The sequence below is a fragment of the Salminus brasiliensis genome, chromosome 7 (genome assembly GCF_030463535.1).
Source record: "Salminus brasiliensis chromosome 7, fSalBra1.hap2, whole genome shotgun sequence".
NCBI classification, from domain to species: Eukaryota; Metazoa; Chordata; class Actinopteri; order Characiformes; family Bryconidae; genus Salminus; species Salminus brasiliensis.
In genome coordinates, this window is record NC_132884.1 from 26,869,365 (window position 1) to 26,896,275 (window position 26,911).

Genomic DNA, 26,911 nt, shown 5'->3' on the forward strand with positions numbered 1-26,911 from the left:
GTCTTGTGAAAAGGATGTAAATGGATGAACATCTATATAGAAGATCTTTCCAATGAGCTGGGAGCAGTACGATGAAGCTCCACAGTTATATGCAACTTTAACATGAGAGGCCTTCTGTGCCAAATTTATATTGTGCAGTTTACAGTTTAAATTGCACTTGAATATCTGGTATTTAGATACCCTGCTTTATGATAAAGTATTCCTGATAATTATATTACAACAATTTATGTTACAAACTCTGAAAACTGGAATAAAGATCTCTTAGATGTATTTCAATATGACATTCACTGACTTTGCTTGTGCTTCCTAACCATTGTGCGTTGGTCAGTGGGACATTTTTGATTAATGGTCCATTTCATCAGTCTCTCCGATACCTGCCACAACCAAGAGGGAACAAAAATGGAGGGCCGTGGCAGAACTAACTTAATTCTTGTCATCCGCCCCTTTGCAAGGTATGGGAAAAATAGCGAGGTCTGAAGTTTTGGGGATGAGAGAAGTGGCCTGAATGGGGGGAAAGGAGAAAGGAGCTGAAAGGAAAAGGAACTTGGTCAATGGAAAGGGGTTGGAATGGATGAATAAACCGATCCCCCCATCCGCAGTGTTGATATTTCCCTCAATGGCTCCTTCTAAAGTGAGCATTTTAAGCCACCCCGACACACTAAATTTGCCCATTGTGCAGGGAGAGGCCCCTGGCTGTCGAGAGGCTAGGTGAGGAGGCACTGGGGGCAGATGGAACCTGCCCATCACCTCAATGGCCCCTTTCTACCCTAGAGTCTACCCCCCTGTCCCTTGCTGCCATTCACTGGGCCCAGTGGGAACATCTCTGGACCCAGTGCTTTGGGAGCAGTTCCATATAATGAGCCCCTCCGGCGAGGTTGAATGTGGCCCCATTGTTCCGCCCAGGGCCATTAAACCACCTCCTGGGCAAACAAGAGCGTCCCTCTTCCTTTATGGGGGCCGAAGAGGCAACAAAGAGAGGAGCCATCGAGACAGAAAGAGGCTGGCCTTTGTTTGGTGTCTTCAATGGCCAGGCCGGGAAGGGGAGGCTCCTGTTTGGTCTTTAGCGCGCCCATATTGCCGGACACTGTTGTTTGGCAAAACGGAGATGTGAACTTAATTGACTGAGTGGCCCCCAAACACCATACAACAAACAACCTGAGGAGAGATTCAAAAAGTGCTGTACACCTGCAGTGCCTACCTTGTACTGTTTTTTAACAGTGACATTTGCTAAATTCATACAAACAATGTTTAAGGAAAATCTGTATTTGGTATTCTTCAGTTCAGTGATGCTGAGGGAAGTCAACAATAGTTTCAACAATCTAACTCTGAAAGACCTGCAAAAACCTTCAAAATGGCAACTTTACAGGAGGAGGAAGAACCTTCTTAACTTTTAATAGATGTCAACTTAAAAAGATTTTACTCAGAGGCATTTTGGAGCATTTCTATTGTTCCGCATTTCTATTGGTCCAAAAGAAGGTACCGCAGCAGACTCTGCAATAGCTTCTTCCCCCAAGCCATCAGACTTCTCAACTGATGTTTTTTTTTCTGTTCCATGCACATACTCTCTCTCTCTCTCTCTCTCTCTCTCTCTCTCTCTCTCTCTCTCTCTCTATCTATCTATCTATCTCTCTTTCTCTCTCTCTCTCTCTCTCTCTCTCTCTCTCTCTCTCTCTCTCTCTCTCTTACCAACCATTTACCCCAGACAATATGGAAAGCATTTTTCACAAATAACTTTACTACCTTACTGGATTCAATATCTATTGCACACTGCATAATTTGCACACTACCCCTAAATTATTTTTTATTCTTTGTCTGTATTGTGTTGTATTGTCTGTCTGCACCTGTATTGTGTTGCACTTGTGTTCTGTATGCACTGTGTTTATGTTGCACCATGGTCCTGGAGGAACGTTGTTTCGTTTCACTCTGTACTCTGTTTATAGTTTAAATGACAATAAAAACCCACTTGACTTGACTTGACTTGAAATTGAACACCATGTAAAGAACAACTCCCAGATTCCTATCATCAAGTCAAAAATGTGTATCAGTGACGATGTGTTACCTTGTTACTGTTAAAAAATGTCAATGAATTCTTTACTTTGATGATTACTGGGTTTTTTTTGGCACCTACCTGCAACTATGCCTGACAATCAGAGACTCTTAAATCTACAGATAGAATTTTCTTAGAATCTCACATGCAAATGTTACAAGTGTAAACAGAGCTTATTACCAACAAAACTTGCATTTCTGAAGATGTCAGCTTTTTCCTCCACCCTCAGTCCTGATCCATGGCCAATACTGTAAGCTGCATCTGTAATTAGCACTGGGGACTCATGGCTGCTGTTAAGTCGCAGGGCTTTTATGGGTAGAGACGTTGGTTTCCTAAGGAGAGGCTAAGGAGTAGGGCCTCCCTCTGTTCCACTGGCTCTCTGCCACTACATCCTGCAGCCCAAGGCTTAATCGAGTTATCATATCAACAAATCTCTCATCAGGGGCCTGCGCCTGACACCAGCAGAAAGAGAGGCCAGCCGACGACTAATTTCCAACAGCGGGATGCTGAAGCTCGCCTGCTAAGCAAGATGAAAGGTACCTGCAGCCTCTGGTCGAGCTGCCTTCTCCGTCCCACTGAGACAGCCCTCACGCTGGGCACCATGCTGGGGCTGTTATTCGATTAGCCGCAGCGCTAAGTGGGGAGCTCCATTCTCAGGCCTGAGAGAGTAGCTAGCCTCCCACCGGGCTGTCGCTCTTGCTAACTGCAGGGGAAATGCCAAGACAAGGGGAAATCAAAGGGAACACGGTACTACAATATGAATAATACAACTGTCCGGGAAAGTGAAACGGGCGCGTTCCTGCCGCCACAGGTGGCAGCGATGCTGCTTTTATCAGTGACAACAACACAGCGCCACCCTGCCAAGATCAAACCCCATCATTCAGAATGCACCCCAATATTGGATGGCCTCTGGTCTCCCTACCAGGGATGAATTCATGGGCAGAGCAACGTACATTCTCACGATCTGACAAAACCTAGTAGTATCCGTGGTATATACACCAAATGTGGTAATGGGCAATGATTCTGATTACTGCAGTTGATTTATGTGCTGGCAAGTGCATGAGGGGCACATACCCTTGGGTTATTTTTTTTCCCCATTAAATCTGACAGAGGATGCTTTCCGTGGGGCAAGAGATCACTAAGCATCCCTCCCTGCCTTGGTGTCCAGGCCCCTTAGCCCTACCAGTTGGAATGAGCAGAGGGGTGGTAAGTGGGGACCCTCGGGTTGACCTGACACTCTCCTGCTACCTGCTGTTACACACAAAAGGAGCCAATCCCAGAGTTCTTGAGAAGAAAGACGTGCAGATAATGAGCGGGCCAGATCTCCAGAAAGAACTCGCTCTCTCGCCTCTATTCGCCCACTGACCACTTTGTGCACCATGAATAAGATTTATGCTCCAGGAGCCATTATTTGACAGACTTTTTTTTGGCCTCCCTCATTCTTTGTGAAAGTATTCCTTCTTTCATTTGCTCTGTCTTTTAACGAACTGAATTAGGGAGATGCTCCTCAAGCATTGCAAATTGATTAAGCCCTCAAACATTTATTAGATTACCACAGCCGGGGCTGAAACTCAAGAGGGTGAGAGCTGTCAAGTGGTCAGGAATGCTTCTATGCTGCTTGTCACTGGGATCCACATATGCCTTTGAGTGCACAGACCTTTTAAGCTTCGGAGTGTGGTAGACTTTTCACCCAAGTTGAAGGCTAGCTTAAACTGAACAAATCCTAATAAGTTCGGAAGTACAGCCACAAGTTCAGAATACAAAAATATATGGCAATTATTTTGACATCACCGGTTGTTGGGAAATATAGTAACATAACAAAAACCTGTCCAAATGAATTCACATCATTTGGATCTCTATTTGTGCACGCTTGTGCCATTATTTCATAACCACTTCCATGCCATTCTAGTGTAGCCTCAGATGTCAGGGGTGTGCAGAGCGAAATACATTTTATCTACCTCCATTATGCTCCATTTTAATCCCATTTGCAGCACTTTCCTGAGGCACAAAGAAAGACGGCCTGTCAGAAGCTCAGGCCAGAACACCCATGGAATTGGGGTTATGATTAGAATGTCAGAAAGGCTGAGATCAGCGCTAGTGCTCAGTGGGACACAAGCATACCGTGACTCCTTAGCTAGAGATTCCAAACACAGCCACGAAACAAAAGCTCAAAAAATGTGACAACAATGAATATTAAAAAAAAAGACACCATTCAGGTCTATTGAGATAATGACTCTATTTCTCTAGCCATTTCTTTTTATTCACATTGAGTGCAAAGATGCTGAACTCTGCAGTTCTGCCACCTTTAAAGAGTCAGTATAAATGGACTGGCATATGCTTGTGAGAAACAATTGGTCACAGAACACATTCAGAGGTGCTCCGTCAAAAGGTGGCACAGCCCAGACTTGTGACGAAATGTTTGTAACTAATCTCTAATGAGCTGAATCAGCAAAAAACAAAACCAGGGCAACAACTATGAGTTTACAGAGTTAGCAGGAGTGAAAAGGGAAGTCCAAATGGAGGCATTACACATTGACCTAGGACCAGGAGGTCAGATGTGGTTCAGCACTCAACAAATGGACAGAGGTAAAATAATTAACCAGGACGATCAATTAATCTCAGGATTAGACAAGTGGGATAAAGCAGGCTGTGGAACTGCGAGTTATCCATCACAATCAGCCTAACAGTGTTTACGTCCTTTACTTTAGCGCCAACCCCCTCTCCATCAATGCTTTACTTTATTTGCAAACATGCTAGAATAACACTTTTTATTATTTATATTTCACATTTAGAGTACAACCTATACAACCAGTTAACCCCACTGATGTCACATTAAACCATGTGACCACCATGTATGTTCACAAATTATGTTATTTCATCACTTTGGGATTCAGTTCTACTTGGGTCACTATTGTTTACATATGCGTTAAAATCTGTATCAAAAATAATTGTAGTGTCATCTCCTTTGCTTAATAAGGTGATTAAGTAGACTAGGGCCAATTTCCCAGCCCATATCCTGATTAAGCTTTGTCCTGCTACACAGCAGTTTGAATGGAGAACTACCTCTAAAAGGAAAATCTAATCCAGGACTAAGCGTAATACTTGACCCATAGTATATTCAGTCACCAGTTTTACAGAAGATGAAATGACACTATATTTAAATCCCTAAATGTTCATATCTGTGGGTACCCTTTCAAATTAGTCAATTCAGATACTTTAGTGTAAATTCGGTTGCACACACAGCTTGTATATTCTCCATGGAAAAGCATTAACAAAAGAATGGGGTTCCCAGGGGCTCTCACACGTGAGCATAAAGCAGAGGTGGCAAACTCATCTGAGATAACGGGCCACATTAACACAGAAGTTCTTAGTATCTTATCATTAGTATGTTGTGGCTGAAGTGGAACAGTGATTGACTGACTGATAAACGACAACGTTGTTTAAAGACTATTGGACCAACTGGATTAACACTCTATAGAAGGCCTCTGTCTTGTCCTCAGTGTCAGTGTTTGTTTTGATCCTGCAGTTTCACACATTGCAATAACAATGCTTGCTAACACCTATAAAAAATATTAGGTTCTATCTTAGTTGGGCAGCAGTAAAAAAAAAAATGCTGTGACAGATATTTAGAAAATTTCAAACCGTGAGGAACACCAGGTGTGATCAAGTAAGCCTACAATCAGACATTAAAAGCATTTACCAGTGAGGCAGGTCCCTTGCTGAATCAGAACCGATGCTGGTTTCACTGTTTGGGAGAAACCCTGCCTCCCTCCTCTGGATGTCAAAATGAAGATTGTGATTGGTTCTGCCTCTGAGTTTGACTTTGTTGTCCCACCCCTAGATGAAATGGGGATTCTAATTAGTTTTGCTGCTGGGTTCTCCCTGTTATCAGGTCAGATTTAATGTGGTTTAGGCAGAGTGGATTTTATTTCATTTAATTATCGGGCCTGTTATGGTCCACAGCCTAGATTCTTGCCCACCCTGGCAAACATTGGATATAGAACTTGGATTGTGTGTTCACTACAGGTTGGAACATCATCCAATACCTTTGGGATGAGTTGGGGTGGCATTTATGCATATATGTATATATACATCAGTACCTGATATCACTAATGCTCTTGTGGCTGCATCTTCATAGCAATATTTCAGCATTTTCCATTGCCAGAATAGTAGACACTGTTATTGCAGTAAAGGGAGTCAACTCACTATGAATAAAATTCAGAAGAATTTCAGAAGAAACTTTGGATGTACAGCTATTTACAAACTTTTGGACAAAGTTGCATCTTATCAATTTGATATTCACTTTTTAAATGGCCAATTCATAAGAAAATAAACATCATCAAATATGGCTTTATTCTAACTATAATTTACTGAGATTGCGGCCTGCCATCAGCAGCCAGAGCCTGAGGGAGCACAATTGTCCTTGCTCTCTCCAGGTGGGTAGATGACTTTCTCTCCCCACATCACTTCAGTGTGATGCCAGCCAGGCATCAGTGCAAGGTAAAATAATAATAATAATAATAAATCGTAGGTAGATATAAATAGGAAAATTGGGAAACAGATATCCACTTTCAGAGCCATTCCAGTAAGTTTATACAATTTGATTTTGAATTGCATTTCAGACAACAGTAATGCTGTTATCAGATTGGTGCCACTCAATAATATATGTGCCATTCCTGATAATAAATAGATTCTTTTTTAAAATACCATCTGTCTAAAAATACACTTGGCTATTTTGTTCTACAGTCTTTGGAACGCAGGATGCAGCATTTAACTTTGAGTGGTCATTGAGCTCTTGTCAAAGCGGCAGATCACACTTATCACTTTGACTTAAATAGAAGCTTGAGGGTCCTCAGTTCTCAAGGTTTTAGATCACAAAGCCTTGGAATGTACCCTCTGTGAACAAGAGGACGTGGGGAGACATGGACTAGCTTACTCACATTAATATATAAGCATACATCCTCGACTGCTGGTGGGAAAGCTATGCCTAGCTTGGCGTGGGGCAGGAGGGGGTGAGCGCAGGCTCTTTGAGGCTTTGTGTGGGGCTGTTGTGGTAACTCGGCGAGGCTGCTTTGAATGAGAAAGAGCACCCACCTTGGAGAGACAGCCCAGGCAGCCGGCCCATGAAAGGCGGGTTGGCAGCCGCACAGCACGGAACCAAAGCGGCTGTAAAAGGGGGCAGCGTGGGGAGGATGCGATATGTGGCAGAGCCCCCCTGGCACCTCACGCCAGCTCAGCTTTCCACGCCACTCACTCTCTTCCCCCGGCTCTGCCACCAGCAACCCCCCCCCCCCCCCCCTCGCCCAAACACTCCAGCACACACCCCGGATAATCCTGAGGGGAAAAATGGGGGTCTACGCAGGTGGTCCCTCCCAACGGCCATGACTCCAACTGCTCTACGTGTCTTTACCCACCATCCTTCTTCAACCCTACAGTCTCTGGGAAATGGAAAAAATATGTATTTTCTTAGATATGGAGGAAAAGTAGTTCTCTCAGGTTTCCATTACTCTTCAGTCTTGAGTGATTTTCTTGAGATGATGAGCACTCACATCCAGATTATTTGTGAATCTCTCTTTGCCCCTGAAGTTGCAAAAAAAAAACTTTTCAGAAACCATAAAGAACAAAACTATAACCAAAAAAATAATCATAAAGAGCATGAGGAAGAAACACAAAGTGAAGCCAGATCTCAACAGGGAAACCACCCTCCTTTGGGCTGCAACAAAAAAAAAGGTTTGATAACAAAAACATTGAGAGATTAAGCACAGAAATGTCATACAAAGGAGAGATCCATGGAAAAATCTCATGCTTTTTTTCATATAGAAACCTATTAAAGATTGTCAGAAGTAGCTCTGGGGTTGAGCCAACAGAGCTTAAGCCTGATCCATTACAGTCATAACATGTTTATCTTATGATTATTGTTTGAACTGGTTGCAAACTTTTTAATAATGGCTGATAACAGGAATTATCAGCCATTATAGCTAATAGGTAGCTTACAGTCGTAGCACTGTTGCTTTAGCTTAGTAACAGACTTCCTAGCAGCTGTTATCCTTACAAATTAAGACTTGTCTTAGCTGTGTCTAGGATTGGTCTTGGCTAAGGCTAATTAAGCAGTTTAGATCTTTTGGTGAAACTGGCTCCTAGTGAGTTAATGCTAACTGTGATAAGTATAAAGTGTTTTCAGTGGGCCTCAAAGAAGGCCTAAGAATTTCTGGAAACTCATAAAATCATCTTTGTGGTGAAAGTGGCATGGTGGTGCCGCAGGTTGTGTGTGTGTTGCACAGCTCCTGGAGTTGTGGTCCTGGGACCTGGAGTAGTGGATTCTATCCTCGTTCCAGTCTCTGTCAGTGAAGAGTTTGGTGTGTTTTGTCCTGTGTCAGCATGGGTTTCCTCCAACACTCTGGTTTACTCCCAATTCACAAAAATGCACATGGTAGGGAAGTTGGCCAGGCTAGATTGTCCTTAGGTTTGAGTGTATGAGTGAATGGATCGACTGGTGCCTTGTCCAGAGGGTACTCATGCTTTGCGCCCAATGGCTCTGGACCCAGCACAACCCTGACCAGGAACCTGACAAGGAGGAAGCGGATAATGAGATGGATGGATAGATGGATGCATGCATGGATGTTAGTGAATTGATTTGAGTCCATTTTTATTCAACTGAATTCAGTTTTTATTCATTTGCAATATAATGCAAGATGATAGTGCTGGTCTTATTTCAATATTAAGTTTTGGCTGGAAACTAAAGGGTCTGTGAAATGCTAAACAGAACATTTTTAATGGTATCCAGGCAGAAACAGTTAAACGAGCTCTCCCATTTGTTGGGACTGCACAAGAAGAACTGAAGGCCAATAGTATCAGATTAACCGCCAACACAGTTAGGAAATGACAGAGGAATTAACCCATCATGTTCCGATTTCCAATAGGTTGAACGAGTTTCAGTCAAAAAATCACTTCGGAAAATTCTTTATGTATCACTGTGCTAATGCTTGTAGTAGTCTAACCAGGATGCGGGCAGGTGTTGGAAAACAAATATTTATTAAAGTCTGGTACAAACTTCAGGTCAAACATGGAGTGTCTTTTATAAATAATAGACACAGAACTTATCTAGTGTCAGAAATGGGTGGCACTTAAATTAGCTGAATGAATTAACTAAAAGGAGTGTCCACAAACTATTGTACATAAGGTGTATGCATTCTTCTATCTCTACACCTGATAAGGCTCTCCTTCTGTAAAGGCTCTTAAGGCTCTTGGCCACTACCACAATTTCTATATATCTGCTAATACTATTGCTTCTACTGTGCTGACACACTTCTTTGCATTGCAGTGAATAATTAGAAATTCATAAGACAACACTTTTCAAGCATATGTACACAGTCACACAAACAAAAGGTAAAAAAAGACCCATGTTGCCCTCAGCACACACTACTCAATGGCAACTTCAAAGTCTGGCTGAAAAGTATGGCAAAATGGAAACCATTAGAGACAATTACCTAGTCCCTCAGCAGAGAACCTGTGGCCTAGGCAAGCATGTCACTGCATGTGTGTACGTGTGCAATTTCTTTTTTGTCTTTACCACATGGAGGGTGAAGTTTGAAGGGATGGAGGCAGTAAGAGACAGTAAGCCTGCATCTTTTTACAGCTTCCTGTGTGTGTGTGTGTGTGTATATATATGTGTGTGTGTGTGTGTGTGTAAGAGAGAGAGGCTGTGTGTAAGAAGTGATGAAAGGGGCTCATTCTCCCAACTCCAAGATCCACAGGCATTCTTCAGGCTTACTTGAGCAGAACCACACACACAACCACACTTGCTCTTGTCTCTTGTGTCTATCCCAACCTAATAAAACTCACAAACACTACAACCCCCTACCCCACCAGTCCCAGCAAAGCACTGTGCGTTTATCTTGCACATGAAGCGTTCACTCTAACTCCAACCACCATCCCTGCTGGCCTGTCATCACGAATCTATGGTTACACACCTACCCAGTCGCTGACACATACATACACTCAAAGACACAAATGCAGACACACACACACACACACACACACACACACAATTGTTTTCATACCTTGTCAGGATGTGGGATTATAGCCATATCCTGTTGGATCCCAACTTAATAAACAGACAGAAGTGACTCCTAAATATGTGGGCTATATTAATTACATTAATTAACTAAAAAGTAAGTAAGAAAAACATTGACTTTTACTATAAGCTAATTTCTCACTGTACACGCTATGGACAAAAGTATTGGGACACCTGCTCATTCATTGTTTTTTTTTTTTGCATTTTGTGACAAGAGCATTGGTGAGGTCAGGATGTTGGATGATCACCACCCCAATTTACCCCAACCCGTCAGTTCATCCCAGAAGTCTTGATGGAGATGGAGCGCCATCATTCCAAAGAACACAGTTCCACTGCTCTACAGCTCAATTCTGGGTGGCTTTATGCCTCTAAAATGCTATTTTATTAAATACATGTTTTTTGTTCCTGCATTTTTTCTGTTTCCTTTGCTTACTTTTTTGTCCTGAAAATGTACACAAACATGCACGCATACACACGTACACACACACACACACACACACACAGAGACATTCCACATACCCTTCTCAAGTGGCCCTTACTTCACTCTGGAGTTCCTCACTTTGCTCTATTTCAAGTCACTGTCATTGTAACCTTGAGGGTCTGAGCTGAGCTTCTTTCCTCACCTCACAGACATTCAGTCTGCTGCGCCTGCCTGTCTGCTGTCTTCCATTCAGTGATGAATAGAAGGCAAATAATAGGAAATGAGAGGGAAACCCCCTCACATAAGCACTGCTTAGTATCTTTAATTCTAGCATTCTATTGTCTTTTACTACACTTTGGGTATAGATTGAGAAATTACCTGTGGACAGCTATGTGTGTGTTTATAAAATTACTAGACTAGACATGTGCCATGTGGCGTAGCTCTGTTGTAGAGATTGGATGTCTTATTATTCGTGAATGCCTTTGTTCAGTATGGAAATGTTGACCAGGATTTCAATACTAACACTGTACCGTCTGGGTCAAATGAAAAATATGCACCTCCAAAAAGGAGACTTTACAAGAGAAAGCAAAAAGGAGTTTATTGCAAGTAATTTAGAGCATTTCTATTGGTCTGTTTGTCCAGAGTTATTCACATAGTGTACAGAGCAGCTACCATGTTCAAACAATGGAGAAAGCTAAAAAAGGACAAAAATGGATATGCATGTTTTTAATTGGACAGCAGCAATAATGCTTGATAGTACTAAACATATATATATATATATATATATATATATATATATATATATATATATATATATATAACCCATATTTAATCTCATTAAAAACATCTCATAATGGCAGTGCTGGAAGAGATGAACATGCAACGCCTCAAGGGATCCCCGAGGGCCATTGATGGCAAACATGAGCAACACCCTCTTCAGCATCAGCAACACAGTGGAGAAAAGACCACAGAAAGCAAGGAGGGCAGCCACAGCAAGAAGAGCAGAAGAGCAGGATGGGCTGTGGCCCATAAGGACCAGCTCACCCCATACCAGCTCCTCGGGCCAGGAGTCAACATAGGGTCAAACAGACTGAGGTGGCGTTGTTGTACTGAGAGCATGGCCTCCAGAAGGGACTGGAGGCACCTGCTTCTTTGCACTTTGCAACTTGTTCTGGACATGATAGTGGGTAGGTCAAAATCTTTACAGTGGAGAGGCTACAGCATGACCCACACATTGCAAGAACTTTGAAAGTGCTGTTGCTAATTGAACTTGACTTGAGGACTTGAGTTAAAATAAATTGAATTGAATTCAATTGAATTTGACTTAAAATGAATCATATTGAACTGAATTAAATTTGGCTGAATTGAATTGAATGATGACAGATATCCATAGACAGGTGGTAATAGCCATTAGGAGGTCAGTTGAGTAGTTCCTCTACGGAACAGCCGCTGAATGAGCTCCTCCTACCAGTGGAATTTCCCCTCCGTATATCCAAGGTCATACAGGCACGAGTCATGCCACTCTGGAATCTTTTCATGCTTTCTCAGGAACAAGGCAGAAAACAACCTATTGGGTCCTATCAGTGAAATCAACACCACTGAATGATTTCACCTCTGTGCACTTGTGCGAAGACCACCTGTTCACTGCTTTCCTCAAAGTGCTTATCCCCTGGACTGCCTGACTCTTTAACAGTGCTTTCTTCACATTCCTTTCTTCTACTGCGTCTTGAGAAACTTAAGATTTTGCCATGATTCGTCCCCCTCCTTGTGTTGTCCTACACTATATAATCACCTCACCATGGTTACTAGCCTGCTGGACAAGCGGCACAGTAGAAGATAGTCTAGAGGGAATTCTATATGTCTGGCCTAGCCTCATATAGAACAGCATAAAACCAAAGACACTTGCTGGAACTGCTTTGCCTCAACTATAACAAAAGATTTGAATTTACAGGTTTCTCTTTTTTTTGAACTGCAAAATTAACTAAAGCATTGAAATGTTTATGGAAAGGGGCTTCAGTTTAACAAGATGGTGCTTGTTGGAAGGGAAGTTCTTATAGAATGACATTCCTCTAAACATCTATAAAACTAAAGCAAGAAAAGTCTTTACTGGACGGCACATTTACATTTTTACAGAATGCTGTATTGAAATGCAGAACAGTGAGGCCTTTCAACAGTGTACATATTATAACTGCAAAGAATGCACTTTTTCTGCAAGAGAGTCAATAAACAAACGCTAGAACTACTACAGTACATACCGTTTTCCATTCTTATCTTATAAACTGTTAAACTAACTGTTTATATTACATTAAATTGTAGCGATCCAAAAAACGAATCTGTTTTAGAATAGGAGAGCCAAAAATGAAATCTGTGAAGCAATACCTTTCACAAATTATTCATTGGGCGCAGCCACATCCGCCATTTAAGTTATGCAGGGATGTTAATAGAAACTGACAATTATTAATACTCTTCCATGCCTAATACACAGAGGCAACTAAAATATGTTAATCGAAGCAGACTCTGACCTCAGAAGGTTAAAACACAAACTGAATACCTCTGATGACGCTTTGAGCCAGGGAACACCTCAAAGGCAGATTATAAAGCCATTAGTCACAGGGTGCAGCTTTCAATGATGCTGCATATTTCAAGTCAGTGTAGATTATTCTGAGACCATTTGTGACATCTACCACTTTCAAGGGCACACGAGAAAAGAATGCTCTACCTCCCTTTCTGCCCTTTTTTCTGTTTTTAAAGATTCGTCCTTGATTTTCTTGAAATGAGTTTTTTTGTGCTGCAAACCTCATATTTCCAAATAAATTATTATTATTATTATTATTATTGTTATGCAAATTACAACATGTTTGCATTTGTATATAGTGATTTACACCACATATGAGATTTCAATTAATGTAATAGGACCTGCCTAAATTGTGCAGTTCAGAAAACTAAAAAAAAAAAAAGCTATGTTTTTAGCTGTTGTAGATTATGGCAAGGGTGTTTCTAGACTGCTTGTTGTACTGAGGCACAATTTAGAGCACAGTTGTACCACTCTGCTTGATAATAATAATAGTATAGATAGTTGGCTATATCACAACACTACAAGCTTGTGTTATCAATGGGCGATTTTACTAGTTAAGATGAATAAAGCCTATGCTAACGTAATTGATACCTTTGCTAGTTTATTGCTAACATGTATCTAATATAATGTAATGTAATCAATTTTTGGTTCATATGGTTACAATTGGCTAAAATAAAAACATACAGCCATCACCACCTTGTTGTGTGTGTGGGGTTTTTTTTTGTTTTGTTTTGTTTGTTTTTTTTTATTTTATTTTTATGAACGTTCATAACTGAAAAAAAATGAAACTAAACTGTATCTGACTGAAAGCATTAGCTGCGCAAGCATTTGGACAGATGCTGGGGCATTATGGGAAATGTAGTGCCTGTGGTGAATTTGCATGGTATGTCCTGTAGTTATGCTCAGCTACTCAGGATAAGTTTGACTTTGAGAACTTTAACATGCAGGCTAACTCTAACCTTCCTCTGCCGGTTAGAGATGGTGTATCACAGTTCTTTACATTACGCGTCCTATTTGCACACGTCACTGTATACTTTATGATCTGGTGGGTTTTTGCCTTTGTTTAATGAGACAGCAGCATTGGTATGTCTTTTATGTCTGGGCATATTTGTGATTTTCTTTTGCATATCAGTAACTGCTATGATTCTCACTCTTCTAGAAGACTGCTTTATAAGGTACCCAAGATTAATTTAGAACTGGGCAGAACATATTTCTCCTGTTTTAAACTATGGTCATGGAATAAATTACAGCTTAATGATTTTGTGAGTTTAATTATGCTTAATGATACAGTGAGTTTAAAGCTTTGTTAAAAATAATGTGTGCAATTGTTATTCTGATTTTATGTTTGTATTATGTATTTTGTTCTGCATTTGTTTTGAATATGGTAATGTAAACTGTCTGATGTCCATTTGTTATGCTTGTTTTTATAATCCCTGTAACTGCAAATGGTGTGCTGTCTTGAGCAGGTCTCCCTTGAAAAAGAGATATTAATCTCAAGTGACCTTCTGGTTAAATAAAGGTTAAATAAAATAAATAAAGTAATGGAAAATGTGTAGATGATTGAGACCAGGCCATTTTATTCTATAACTACCTTTAAGTCTAAAATTAGATCATGCTCAGAACTCCCTGAAACAACAGGATAATAGTAATGGCATCAACTTCTGAGAAGAATTAGTCGTGATTCATTTCCTGCAGAGAGTGTTGTCCATTGTGTTAGACGGTTCCTTTAGGGAATAACATGAGAAACTGAGATCAATGAGGCTGTGCAGGTGCTCCTAAAGGCTGGCCAAGAGGGAAAAGGCCATCAGCACTGACAACACTGGACGTGCTGTGATAGCACACGTCAGATGAAATCCAGAACCACATCAGGGACCGATGGTTATCTTTCCACCATCAAAGAGTGTGATGTTCCTGGTGTTCCTCTGAAGCAGTTCCTCTTGAGAAAAGGCACGAGGTCATGAAATGCCGTAAATATTCAACAGCCTTTACCGAGTTAAGTTGCTGTGAGTGTGGATTACAGAGGTTTGACTTGTATGAATGTGAATGTCTTCTGCTCGTCACTTGATCTCTTTTTAAGCCTGTATGATGCACTTTTGTTGGTGTAGAAACAGAGGCATATTACTCTGTGATCATCTGTGACTATTAGACATAGACCTTCAGCTGCAAAAATTTAAACCTGGTCACAAAAACATTTAAAAAAATCGAAATCTGCTAGCCCACTATTGGATTATAGTAGTATGTTAGCGCTAAGATAATGAAAGACATTGCATATTTACATTTACATTTAAGGCATTTAGCAGACACTCTTATCCAGAGCGACTTACAATAGGGCTTTGCTATTTACTCAAGAATAACCCCAGCTAGTTTGAATAGACTAAAAATTCAAAGATACCTCTAAGCTTAGACACTACTAAACACAAGTTAATATGGAGATCATAGTACTCTACTATTTGCCCAAGTACTCTCGGAAGAGGTGGGTCTAAGAGGTGGGTGCATATTTGACGTGAAGCAGACATTTACATTTTGCATATTTTTCCTTGAAGCAGTGTTAACTATCCTTAAAGTGAGGAGCCCTGACACAGAGTTGCCACTGCAACTAAATATTGGTGTAGCTGCCACTTGTTTCCCAGTCAGTGACAGGTTTAGGACTTCTAGAAGACCTGGAGTGATGAGTTTTTTTGGATGAAACTGGTTCCACCCACTGGAAATCCGAATGAGACTAGCTGATTCCTGTCAGTTTTTAATTGCGTTTGTTGTAAATATGACACACATGTCTTCAATAGTAATGCATTAGTCTTATCCAATAGGTATCTCTATATCTCCCTGATCCTGAGTGAACAGTCATGTTTAATGTATTTAGTAAATTATTTTATAATTATTCAATTGTAACAATTCAAATTTAATAATGAAACAAAACCTCCATTGTAGTTTAAGTGTAGGTTTAATTCTACTGAATAAAAATGAATACAAATGACAAAAATCTGCTTTGTATTCCCAAAGATCCAAGTTCCTCACTGCTATTATTAATATTTCATTGTACAGTTTGATTCTTTTGCGTAAAACAAAGCAAATAAACCCACACTTTATTCCTTGTATAAAATTCTAGAATATAATATAAAGTCTGAAAACTTTAGTTGGCACTAGGTTCAAGGTGGCTTTCAGTTATCACCACTAGGTGGCAATGAGCAAGAAAGCTGAAAATGGCAAACTGCTAATGGCAAAGCTCTCATTTAACCGTGAGAACAAAATTACAGGACTTCTATTCACTTGAGTAGCTACACTATATGAAAGTATTGATACACCTGCTCATTCATAGTGTCTTCCAAAATGAAGGATATTAAAAAGAGTTTATCCTGCTTTTGTTGGAGTAACTGTCTCTACTGTCCAGGAAGGCTTTCTACTAGATTTTGGAACACTGCCATGAGGATTTGATTGCAGTCAGTGACAAGAGCGTAAGTGAGGTCAGGATGTTGGATGAGCACCATCCCACCTCATCCCCAACTCCCCAACCCATTCCAGTAGTATAGGGTGGAGCACCATAATTCCAGAGAGCTCAATGCTGAGGGGCTTTATACCCCTCTATCAATAGAAAAAAAATGTTTTACAATAGAAACATACAGGACAACATTTCATATATACACTCAAGATTATTTTCAAAGTTAAAAGTCCAAAAGGTCCCATACATCACCTTCATGCTTTTTAAAGTCTAGAGTCCAGAAAGTCAAGAATCTTGTTTTCCACAGTTTATGCTTCACAATACATAATATTAACATTATATTAATATTATTATAATATTAAGTAATTTATTTTTCAGATTCTGAGGGAGAATTATTAAAAATGCCCAAGTTGTTAAAGTAATTTGACATAAGTTAAGTTTTATCTCTTTTAGTTTATTCCGAACTTGTTTAGACTAACATTCAAGAAGAAAATGCTCTAAGGTTTCTTCATTATTACAATTGGGCATTAGACACTGTGTTGTCTTTACGTAACAGCTCCATTTCACCACCGTTCTTACTGGAATCCGCCTTACTGAGATTAACCATGCTGTGTCTCGTAACTTTTCAGACAATATTTTACTTGTGATATTGTTGATAACTAATTGATATTCATTATAATGCATAAATTATTAATCCACCATATACCAAATCTGCTATCTGCTATCTCAAAACATTCATGTTTATCTGCACCAGAGAGTCCTATTCTGTTGGTATTGCAGTCATTTTTCAAGTTTTCATTTTAGATTTTTCACAAAGTGTACTGAGCATCCGTACACAATGAGCCCAACGATCAAACAAAATGCATCTCCTAGGCATGGCATATTTGTCAAGGTGGTATACAGATGGTTAGCCTTTCTTTCTTGTCCCCTGAAAAACAGTACTCAAATAACTCTCGAAAGAAAAAGCTTTTATAGGCAAATGACACACATGACAAGCTTGGCATGTTTGCCCCACTTCAAAATGTGCTTCACTTCCCAGGCCCGTTTCATCACATGTCTGATGCAAAAGAAGACAGCGATAACAGCAACCTGTGGGTGTGCGACCAAATACCTCCACAAAGTGACAGTGGGCAAGAGCAGGAGCTTTTCTCCGCTAGTCCCGGAGGAGCACACAGACACACAAACCCGCACACACACACATACACACAAAGGTAGCATGCATGGCACTTTAGCTGCTTGTCACAGTGGTGCATTATCGCACTGCCCAGCAATGTAGCGGTCCCGCCACTGGTTTTCCTCAGGAAAGGGGATTAAGCAGTGGCCCACGGAAGCCATGGCGCAGCTTAAGCCGTTTTGCGTGGACGGTGTGAGAGGCGGGGAGATAATGCCATTTCACATCCCTCTGTCTCAGAGACGCACTGAACCTTTGGCGAGATTGAAGCGTCTCTATCAGGGGCTGCAAAGTCCAGTGAAACAACAATGAACCCAAAGCCGACCTAAGGATGCCTTCAGGTTGCAGGCAAACTTAAAGTAAATAGTGTATTTAAGTATGTTTGATTGTATGGTAACTATACAGTTCACCAAGGATTAGCAAACCATTCAAAGCAGGTGTATTGTGACATTCTTGTACTATTTTAATGGGTCGACAATGAAGTACACAAAATATGAAAATCCAAAAAAGTTACAAAACGATTCTCGCTCCTTTTTTTTCCTTAAAGAAGAAATGTAGAAACTGGAAAATCACACTGTGAGAACAGAGACTAGTCTGTGTGTGTGCATACATCCCAGGAGTCTCCCATGGGCCCTGTAAGTGACCATTATTCTAACACAATCAAGAAGTGTTTGTGCTCTTCACCTTCATGTGACCCAATGCCTCATTCGGTATACTTCACACTTTTACAAATGAGGTACAAAAAGCCTTGAAACCCCTTAAACTCTAGACTTGTTGTTTAATTATTAATATTAAGATTTATTATTCAGCAACTACTATAAATTACTTACTACTTAGTAGTTAAATTACTTAACTACTGTAAAACCAATCTACTATATACTACTAATCTAATCAAAAGGGTTTCATATACATAGTACTGAATAACAGTGTAAACCTTTTTGGAGCAATTTCTTTGGAGCAAGTTTTTTTTTATAAAGAATCTGGTTTTTAAACCATTTAACTGGGAAAGGACTATTTAATCATTGAGTTGTCCTGGTTGTAACCACTGAACGTTAGTGTAGTTAGTTGAACTGAAGTCCATATAAGTTCTTAGGGTTTAAGATAAGTTGTAATTTATGTTTTTTTCATTTATTGAGTTCAAAAATCAACAATCTAAAAATGCTGAAATGCCCCCCCCACCCCCACCCCACACACACACACACACACACACTTCCCTGTGAAAAATAGAACACCAAAAGACTACACATGGACCTAAAGTACAAACTGCTGCATGTGAGCCACTCTCACTGTTCACAGCTCATTCAATCCCTTTTGTTCCAATCAAAATAAGAAACACTTGACCAGGAGGCTTTCGTCTCTTAATAGGTGAAAAACTTGTTTACTGCCTCTGGGCTTGAACTTTGAGCTCAGATTGAAAAAGGAGCGGAAGGTGATGAAAAAGACACCTCTCCAGAAAGATATTCTTTCTCTAGGATGGTAAGGAACTTGGCAGTGGTTGCTGCGCATTTGCATAGTCGGTCTGGCCTTCAAAAAATGCTCCTTGACATTTGAATGGGGCGGTGCGGAAGCTTGTGTGTTATTATTGTCCCGGTGGGAAGATGCAGAGACCTGCGGCCGGTGCCCAGCAGCACGTCTACGAAATTTTATGTGGGCAGGAGATTAAATCGTCCCAGACAGAGCTGCTTGGCAACAAGGAAAAACCTAAACAGAACTTTGATGTTACGACTGAAGATAAGGAGGCACTTATTGGACGTCACAAAGGAAACATTATAGTTATAAATATAGCAGTGTTTTAGTCACTGTTCCAGTTTTAACCAACTAACTGATAATAAAGAGTGCTTCTTGTTCTCCGAAATGCTGCCTACATTCTTAAAAATAAAAGTGGCCATAAATGTTCTTGAGAATCATGCCATAGAGAAACCATATTTGGTTCTTTAAAGAGGTTCTCAATAGATGGTTGTTAAAAAAAAGTCTGATGAAGCTCCACCTAATGCTAACGTTGTTTTTAGAGGCCTTTTTTAAAATTGCATGTGTTTATATTGCAAGGAAACCTTCCTCTGTGTAAAAAAAGGGTAGTCATTTCCTTATGCCTTAATTAGCACTGTGTGTGTGGAACATGAGGAGTGTGTATCCACTGATAGCTGTGGGAAGGAATTAGGGGAATCCGGCCTCCACTTCCCTGTGACAGAGAGCACCTGTGCGAGCCCAGGCGTGCATTAACATTTGTGAGAGTGTGTGAGACTGTGTGTGTACATAGTGAGAATAATCCTTGGGTACTGTGTTATAGCTGTCGGAGTGTGCTCTGTATGTGTGTACATTTCTATATAAACAATAACCCATATGCCACACACCGCTGTATGTATTTCAGTTTGATGAGTGAGTGTTCTGAATTTCCTCAATAGATTTTAATATTGCAGATCATTAAAGTCTGTCTAGCTACAGTATCTGTATCTTTTTGTGTTTAAAAGAGTTCTAGTGAGGCAGTAGAGGTGTGTGTGTGTGTGTGTGTGTGTGTGTGAGAGAGAGAGAGAGAGAGAGGGAGAGAGAGAGAGAAAGAGAAAGAGAGTAGAGGCAGTAGAGGAGTGTTTGCCTATGTCAGTGAGGCAGTAAAGGCAGTGAGGTAGTAAAGAAGTCTGTGTGTGTGTGTCAGTGGGGGAGTAGAGGAATATATGCCTATGTCATTGAGGCAGTAGATAAGTGTGTGTGTGTGTGTGTGTGTGTGTGTGTGTGTGTGTGTGTGTGTGTGTGTGTGTTAGTAAGGCAGTAGAGGACTGCATGCCTATGTCAGTGAGGCAGTAGAGGAGTGTCTAAATATGTCAATGAGGCAGTAAAGGGTGTGTGTGTGTGTGTGTGTGTCAGTAAGGCAGTAGAGGAGTGTATGTCTATGTCAGTGAGGCAGTAGAGGAGTGTATGTCTATGTCAGTGAGGCAGTAGAGGAGTGTATGCCTATGTCAGTGATGCAGTACATGAGTTTGTGTGTTTGTGTCAGTGAGGCAGCAGAGGAGTGTCTGTGTATGTAAGTGAGGAAGTAAAGGGAGTGTGTGTGTCATTAAGGTGGTAGAGGAGTGTATGCCTATGTCAGTGATGCAGTAGAGGAGTGTATGCCTATGTCAGTGAGGCAGTAGCGAAGTGTCTGCGTATGTCAGTGAGGCAGTAGAGGAGTGTGTGCGTGTGTCGGTGAGGCAGTAGAGCAGTGTGTGCGTGTGTCAGTGAGGCGCTCTCCCACATTCCCCCGCCGGCTGGCAACGCGCCGCCGCAGGGAGGGGGGGTTCGCCTCTTTCTCACGACCTCTCAGGTTCCTCCGCTCATCTGGGAGCTATTCATTTCCTGCCAGAAAACAGCCTTTCCCCTGCAACTGCAGAGAGCGAGAGAGAGAGAGAGAGAGAGAGAGAGAGAGAGAGAGAGAGAGAGAGAGAGAGAGAGAGAGTATAAGTAGAGTAGTAGGGAGGAATGAAGAGGGGGGCTTTGGCTGCAGAGAGTGAGTCCGGGCCTTGATGCAGCAAGCCCTGGGCTTAAATCATAAAGCCCTGGCTTGTCTGGGCTGCAATCAAAGACAGTGCAGTAGTGACTGAGCTGGAGAGAGAGTCATAGACAGAAAGAGAGTGAGGGAGAGAGAGAGAGTTAAAACCAGAAAGAGAGAGAGAGAGAAAGAGAGAGAGAGAGAGAGAGAGAGAGAGAGAGAGAGAGAGAGAGAGAGAGAGATTACACCATATGGTAGCACTTAAGAGCCGAGGAGGAAGCAAAGAGGGGTCTTTCGTTAAAGTTTTTTTTCCCCTGACTTTTTTTCCCCTCCTTTCCTCCCCTGCTCCTTGCATGCGCACAAAGTGTGGGAAAAGTTAATTGACACGCATGGTGGCTAACCCCGCAGTCATGTTGTGACATGTGCGCGGGCGCCCCAGCAGAGTGGTCACTGGGCCGGTAACCTGAGCCACTCGTAAAGCTGTCCTCCAAAGGGGGTGCATTTGTGTGTGTGTGTGTAAGGCTGGAGCCTGGTTGGCCTGTACGTGGCGCGGGTCTTGCAGCATGCCTCTGGATCCAGCTGTGACCCCTGGATAAACAGGAAAAAGGATGAACGGCCTTGTTGTGGAAGCTCGGCCTGAATATTGCTGCTCTCATATGAAAAACGTCTCTTCTGCTTCAAATTTCTCAGAAACAACACTGTCCAGTTTACCCACCTGCCCTCTAGCTCGGTTATTAATGTGTGGAACAACAGAATTATTAATGATTGGAACTCTAAACTTACTCTGAACTTAAAAAATTGATTAAGCACAGGAAGAACATCACGTCTACTGAACGTTTCAGCAATACAAGATCCAGCCATGTTTGCATGTGCAAGTTTGCTTTGGACACCTATGGACTTCCCCCACGTCAAGCACACAAGCTCTCTTTCTCACCTCGGCCCTGGACGCGCCTGTACTCAAAGACTTCCCTCTCACATGTGGTTTCAATCTCTCTGGCCTGGCATTGTTAAAAAAAGGTGTGATGGAAATTCAGAATGAACACACTTATCCACACTCTGTGCCTCTTAGCAGACTAGTAATTGCAAACAACTGGAGTGCCCCCTCCCAAGGTTGACCACACTGGAATGGCTGAAGGCAACACACCTGGGGAGCTCATGGAAGTGTCAGAAAGTAGAGGTTTCTCCAGAGTGGGGTTTCTCTCTTTTTTTAAATGCACTTTTACCACTAACGGCGGTTATTATAATATAATATAAGATACTGCATATGTAACAAAAATCACATTCAACATTACAGCCATACAGCTGTGGACAGAACTGATGAGTTTCTACACTTTAGTATTGGACTTTGGACACATTGCCTACGCATAGATCTGTACTCTACTGGGGTATTATTGAAAACGGATGCTTATACAATTAGGGTGCGTCCCAATTGTGTACTATTTACTAATACTAACTAGCCTTCTGTACATCCAGTGTACACACTCTGAACCAATTAGTTTTTAGGCATGGTTATGATGGACACTATTATCCTACAATGCAATGAGAAATGAAAAAATGCCAGCTAACAATGCATGTTGAGATTAGTACACAGTCTTTGCCTCATAGTATTAGTGTGTAGTGCTCAATTGGGACACAGCCTTAATTACATTAAGTGTCTATATGTCTTCATACATCCAGGGACAAAAAAAAACATAGGCTAATCTTCACTTCTTTTGTTTTTTAGACACGCAAAGCATTCATTCTCAAAGACTGGGAGATTTTCTGGGAGACTTTTTCTTAAGTCAATCCAAGGAGCTCCTGTGCATTTTAATTCACTCTTTCATTAAAACCATTCCAACCAAATTTGAACCAAATTTCAATCAATGTAAAACGAAACTGCTCATAACCAAGGTCCAGTACTACTGTTAATGTGTACTTTTGTAATAACGCACACCACCTTGACCTTGATACCCTGCCAGAAAAAAGAAAACAGACAAATTTGTATACATCCACTTGTGATGGAGCATAGCTTTGAGACAGTTCCCATAATTTCCCTTGAGTACGGTTAATCCGATTTTAATGGATGGATGGATGGATGGATGGATGGATGGATAGATAGATAGATAGATAGATAGATAGATAGATAGATAGATAGATAGATAGATAGATAGATAGATAGATAGATAGATAGATAGATCACTTTATTTATCCCACGGGGAAAGTCAGTTTTTTAGAGCAGCAAAATCAAACAAGACAGCAGCATAATAAAGGCACTTAAAATAGTAGTAATTTAGTTCTACCAAGTAGAGCCTTCACACAATAAACACTACTTTCTCCATTTATTCACTTTCATATTTAAATGGAAAATGTATTTTCAGTTTAGTTTTTATATTCCCATATTTTCATTATGTTGCCGTGCTCAGCAATTCATCTAGTGTGTAAATTAGTCATCACTGTGATGTTTCTGTAAGTAGGCAACATCACAGCCTATATACGATAAACTACAGACAAGCTTACCTGCTCATTTTGTTTAACCAGACAAAACAGATTGATTTCTTTTTTATTCAACCTCAGTGAAAGTCTGGAACAGTGTACCCATGGCCATTTTCGACTGCTGCTGATCGCTGATCTTCTGTCCTGACAGTGATGCAGTGTTCATCAGTGCTGCTAGATGGCGCTATGAGGCCATGTAATAAAATCCAAAGGAGCTCTATTGTTCAAATTGGCTCATTTGTTGGCTTTGTAATGTAGTAGCGCTTTCCAGCTTTCAGGGTGCAGGGCTGAACGTGAGCCAAGTTTCTGCTTTCCTCTTTCCTCTCATTACTTAATATTAGAAGGTCGGCCTTTCAGCTTATTGAGCTGTGAATTCCTTATTTTCAAACAGAGATTAATCTGCTGTTGATAAGTCGTGTCAGCCTTTTTGGATTTAATAAAGTGGTGTTATGGTTGTGTATGTATTTTGTTTAAATATTTAGATAAATAAATAGATAGAAAATGCTGAAACAGGCATTCAAATAAATTACTTCCTCCTCCAATGTCATAGTGCTCATTTATATGGTAGGCCCTATTTCCTGTGTCAGCAATGTGTGTAACATCTAGCCTAAGTTCACAGAACGCCTAATGGAATCGATTCACCAGATCTTCCTCTAGTCAGAACATAATTCACAAAACAGGTAAAGCTATGTTTAAGTCTAGCGCTATTTCATGTGCATTTGTTAATCTCCCATCTGTCTGATTATTTAGCCACCGGTCAGAGTGGCTGATGCTGGAGTTGTGTTTTTTCTGTGTGTAGGCCTAAGCTTTCAGCATGTTAAGTTTTTTTTTTAGGTTCTTCCAAGTACTTTTAGGAGAGTGGTTCTCTGCATCATGAAGACCAGGGGAAACTTTTCATTTCTTGTTTACAAATTTATTAGTCTTCCAAAAAGAAGAATCTTGCGAAAGCATTCAACATATCTTTGGCATCAACGTTAGAAAAGATACCGCAAATATAAAAAAATGCAATGAACAAACATCAACAATACAAATCTTGTTTCAATATGAACTTCTCTCCCTTTTAAGCTGTACAAATATAGTGCATAAATCTCTTCTTTAAAACACATTTCCATACAAAAAGACAACAAAGAAGAAATGAAATGTTTAAACAAACAGAACAAGTGTCAACAGTTTAGAGTCTTTTTTTAGGAGTCCGTTTAGGTCTACCAAGGCCGCCAGACAGAGTCTGAGGTGACCGACGGTGCGCCCGGAGATACTGCTGCTGGAACGGGTGTGCTAGAGTTGTTGGCGTACACTGGGATTACAGGGCCACTGGGCGCAAACGCAGCATTGGGAATCAAAAAGGCAAACTGTCCATCTGTTGCTGGCACAAGCTGGAAGCCTCCGTACACCTTGGTTGCTTCGGGCGACAAGTTGGAAGGAGACCCACTTTTGCAGGGTACTCCACTGAGGGGCAGCACGTTGGCTTGTGGCGTGGCACTGGGGATCTGAACCATGGGCTGAGCGAAGGTAGGGTGCGGGTGGCCAGCAGCTATCTGGTGCTGCGTGGGGTAGTTCATGGCGTTGATCTGCGTCATGCAGTTGGCTAAGTGACCCAGCAGCCGCGTCCTGACCTCGGCGTTAACCCCTTCACAGGTGGACAGGAATCGGGTGACCTCGTTCATGCACTCGCTGAATCCGGCCCTGTACTTTCCAAGAACGGTGGGATCTGTGTTCAAAGCAGCTGTTGGGGGAACAAGAGATACTTGGATCAGTCTACTGAACGTAGAGCTTTCTAAGCACACCTTTGCATTTCTCACAGCAAAATCTTTGGTTTAAGATGCAGAAAGCCACTGTTATCTTTACAGGCAACAGGTTCTAATAACTGCTAAACTCTGTGAGTAGGAAGGATGATATATAAAACAAATCCAACAGAAGTAGGGTGCTAAAAAATCTGCAGAGGACTTCTCCTTAAGGCCTGAGAAGAGCAGGGACTCACCAGTCATTTGTGCTCGCTGCATGTTTCTGAGGTGCTTCACAGTCATCTCCAGGATGTCCGCCTTCTCCAGTTTCGAGTGTCTGGAGCTCTGAGGGGAAACGAGCACATACGACGATCAGTATATGAGGAGATTTAGCTAAACATAGCCACCTGTCCCCTAGCTAAATATTCAGAGTGACTGTAGCGGTGTGCTAATTATGTCCTGGTTCCGGACATACTTACATCTTTTTTCAGGGCATCCAAGATTAGCGTTTTGAGCTGTCCCAAGCTTTCGTTGATTCTGGCTCGTCTCCTTTTCTCCATGATGGGTTTGGACGACTATAGAAGTGAAAGACAGCGCGTTAAAAGCGGGTCAGGTGGTGTTTGAGACACGTTTTGACTGCAGTCCAGTACCGTCAGCCACAAACATCACACAACACCGTGAGAAACACACAAAACACACAAAACACACAAAACACACGTACCTTTCTGTGTTCGGAGGCTGTCTTGGGTTTATCCGGCGTGGTGTTCATGCTCGCCGGGGTCGCAGCCACCGGAGAAGAGGAGGTCTTTTCCATCATGTCAGCCGGCATATTTTGTTGCAAAATCCCCGAAAATGCGGGAAAAAGAAGAGAAATCCTTCGTATGTGTTCTTCAGTAGCCGTCGGCGCTGCGCCTGTTCGGGTTTTTTTTTTTTTACAAGTCCAGACCGCGGAGCAGTGGTTAAAAAAAGAGAACAGTCCCGTCGAAGCGTCCTGGGTTTAACAGTTTGTGGTGACGATGTCACGGCTCCTGCTCTCGCCGTTTGCCAGCAGCACTGAGAGAGTGACTGAGCGAGTGACTGACCGACTGCCTGCCCGCCTGCTCGCGCCGCGCGCTTATTTATATCCCGCGCTGCACGCGAACGGCTCGTGTGAAACTTCCCAAACTTTCTTTCCCACAGTAACTTTGGACCAATCAGCGCGCGGCGCACGCGGCGCGAGGGGAGGACGGCTCGTGCTCGGCGCGCTCCCATTGGTCGGGCGCCGTGTGAGCGGGCGGCCAATGGCGCGCGGCCGGGATCCCGACCCCCAACCCTGCGCTCCGTTTACAGATTAACACTGAACAGCCCGCAGAAAAGCACAGAATCTCACTTTATGATCCAATACACACTTATACACACTGACACACAGGCAAAGTGCGTGTGCAGGTGTGAGTGTGGGGGGTGGGTGGGGTGGCACGGTGGGTTGTGGTGTTTCAGGTAATGTGGTGAAGTGTGTGTGAAGTCTGGTTTTAACCAACACTAATAATCAAATAGT

The 26,911-nt window shown here is 41.7% G+C and overlaps 1 protein-coding gene across 1 annotated transcript; it reads right to left on the minus strand.

Moving 5' to 3' along the window:
- Positions 1-24,553: 24,553 nt before the first annotated feature.
- On the minus strand, positions 24,554-26,456 carry her6 (hairy-related 6). The gene is made up of 4 exons (XM_072683044.1): positions 26,099-26,456; positions 25,857-25,952; positions 25,635-25,722; positions 24,554-25,379 (listed from the first exon to the last, which is right to left on the minus strand). The coding sequence occupies exons 1-4, from the start codon at positions 26,204-26,206 to the stop codon at positions 24,859-24,861; spliced, it is 813 nt and encodes a 270-aa protein (XP_072539145.1). The 5' UTR covers positions 26,207-26,456; the 3' UTR covers positions 24,554-24,858.
- Between the last annotated feature and the right edge of the window lie 455 nt (positions 26,457-26,911).

Coding starts and splice junctions, on each gene's coding strand:
- her6 (XM_072683044.1), bottom strand. CDS start 26,206: ATGCCGGCTGACATGATGGAAAAGACCTCCTCTTCTCCGGTGGCTGCG. Junction 25,953..26,098: donor CAGCCTCCGAACACAGAAAG/GTACGTGTGTTT, acceptor TCACTTCTATAG/TCGTCCAAACCCATCATGGA. Junction 25,380..25,634: donor GCAGCGAGCACAAATGACTG/GTGAGTCCCTGC, acceptor TTCCCCCAACAG/CTGCTTTGAACACAGATCCC.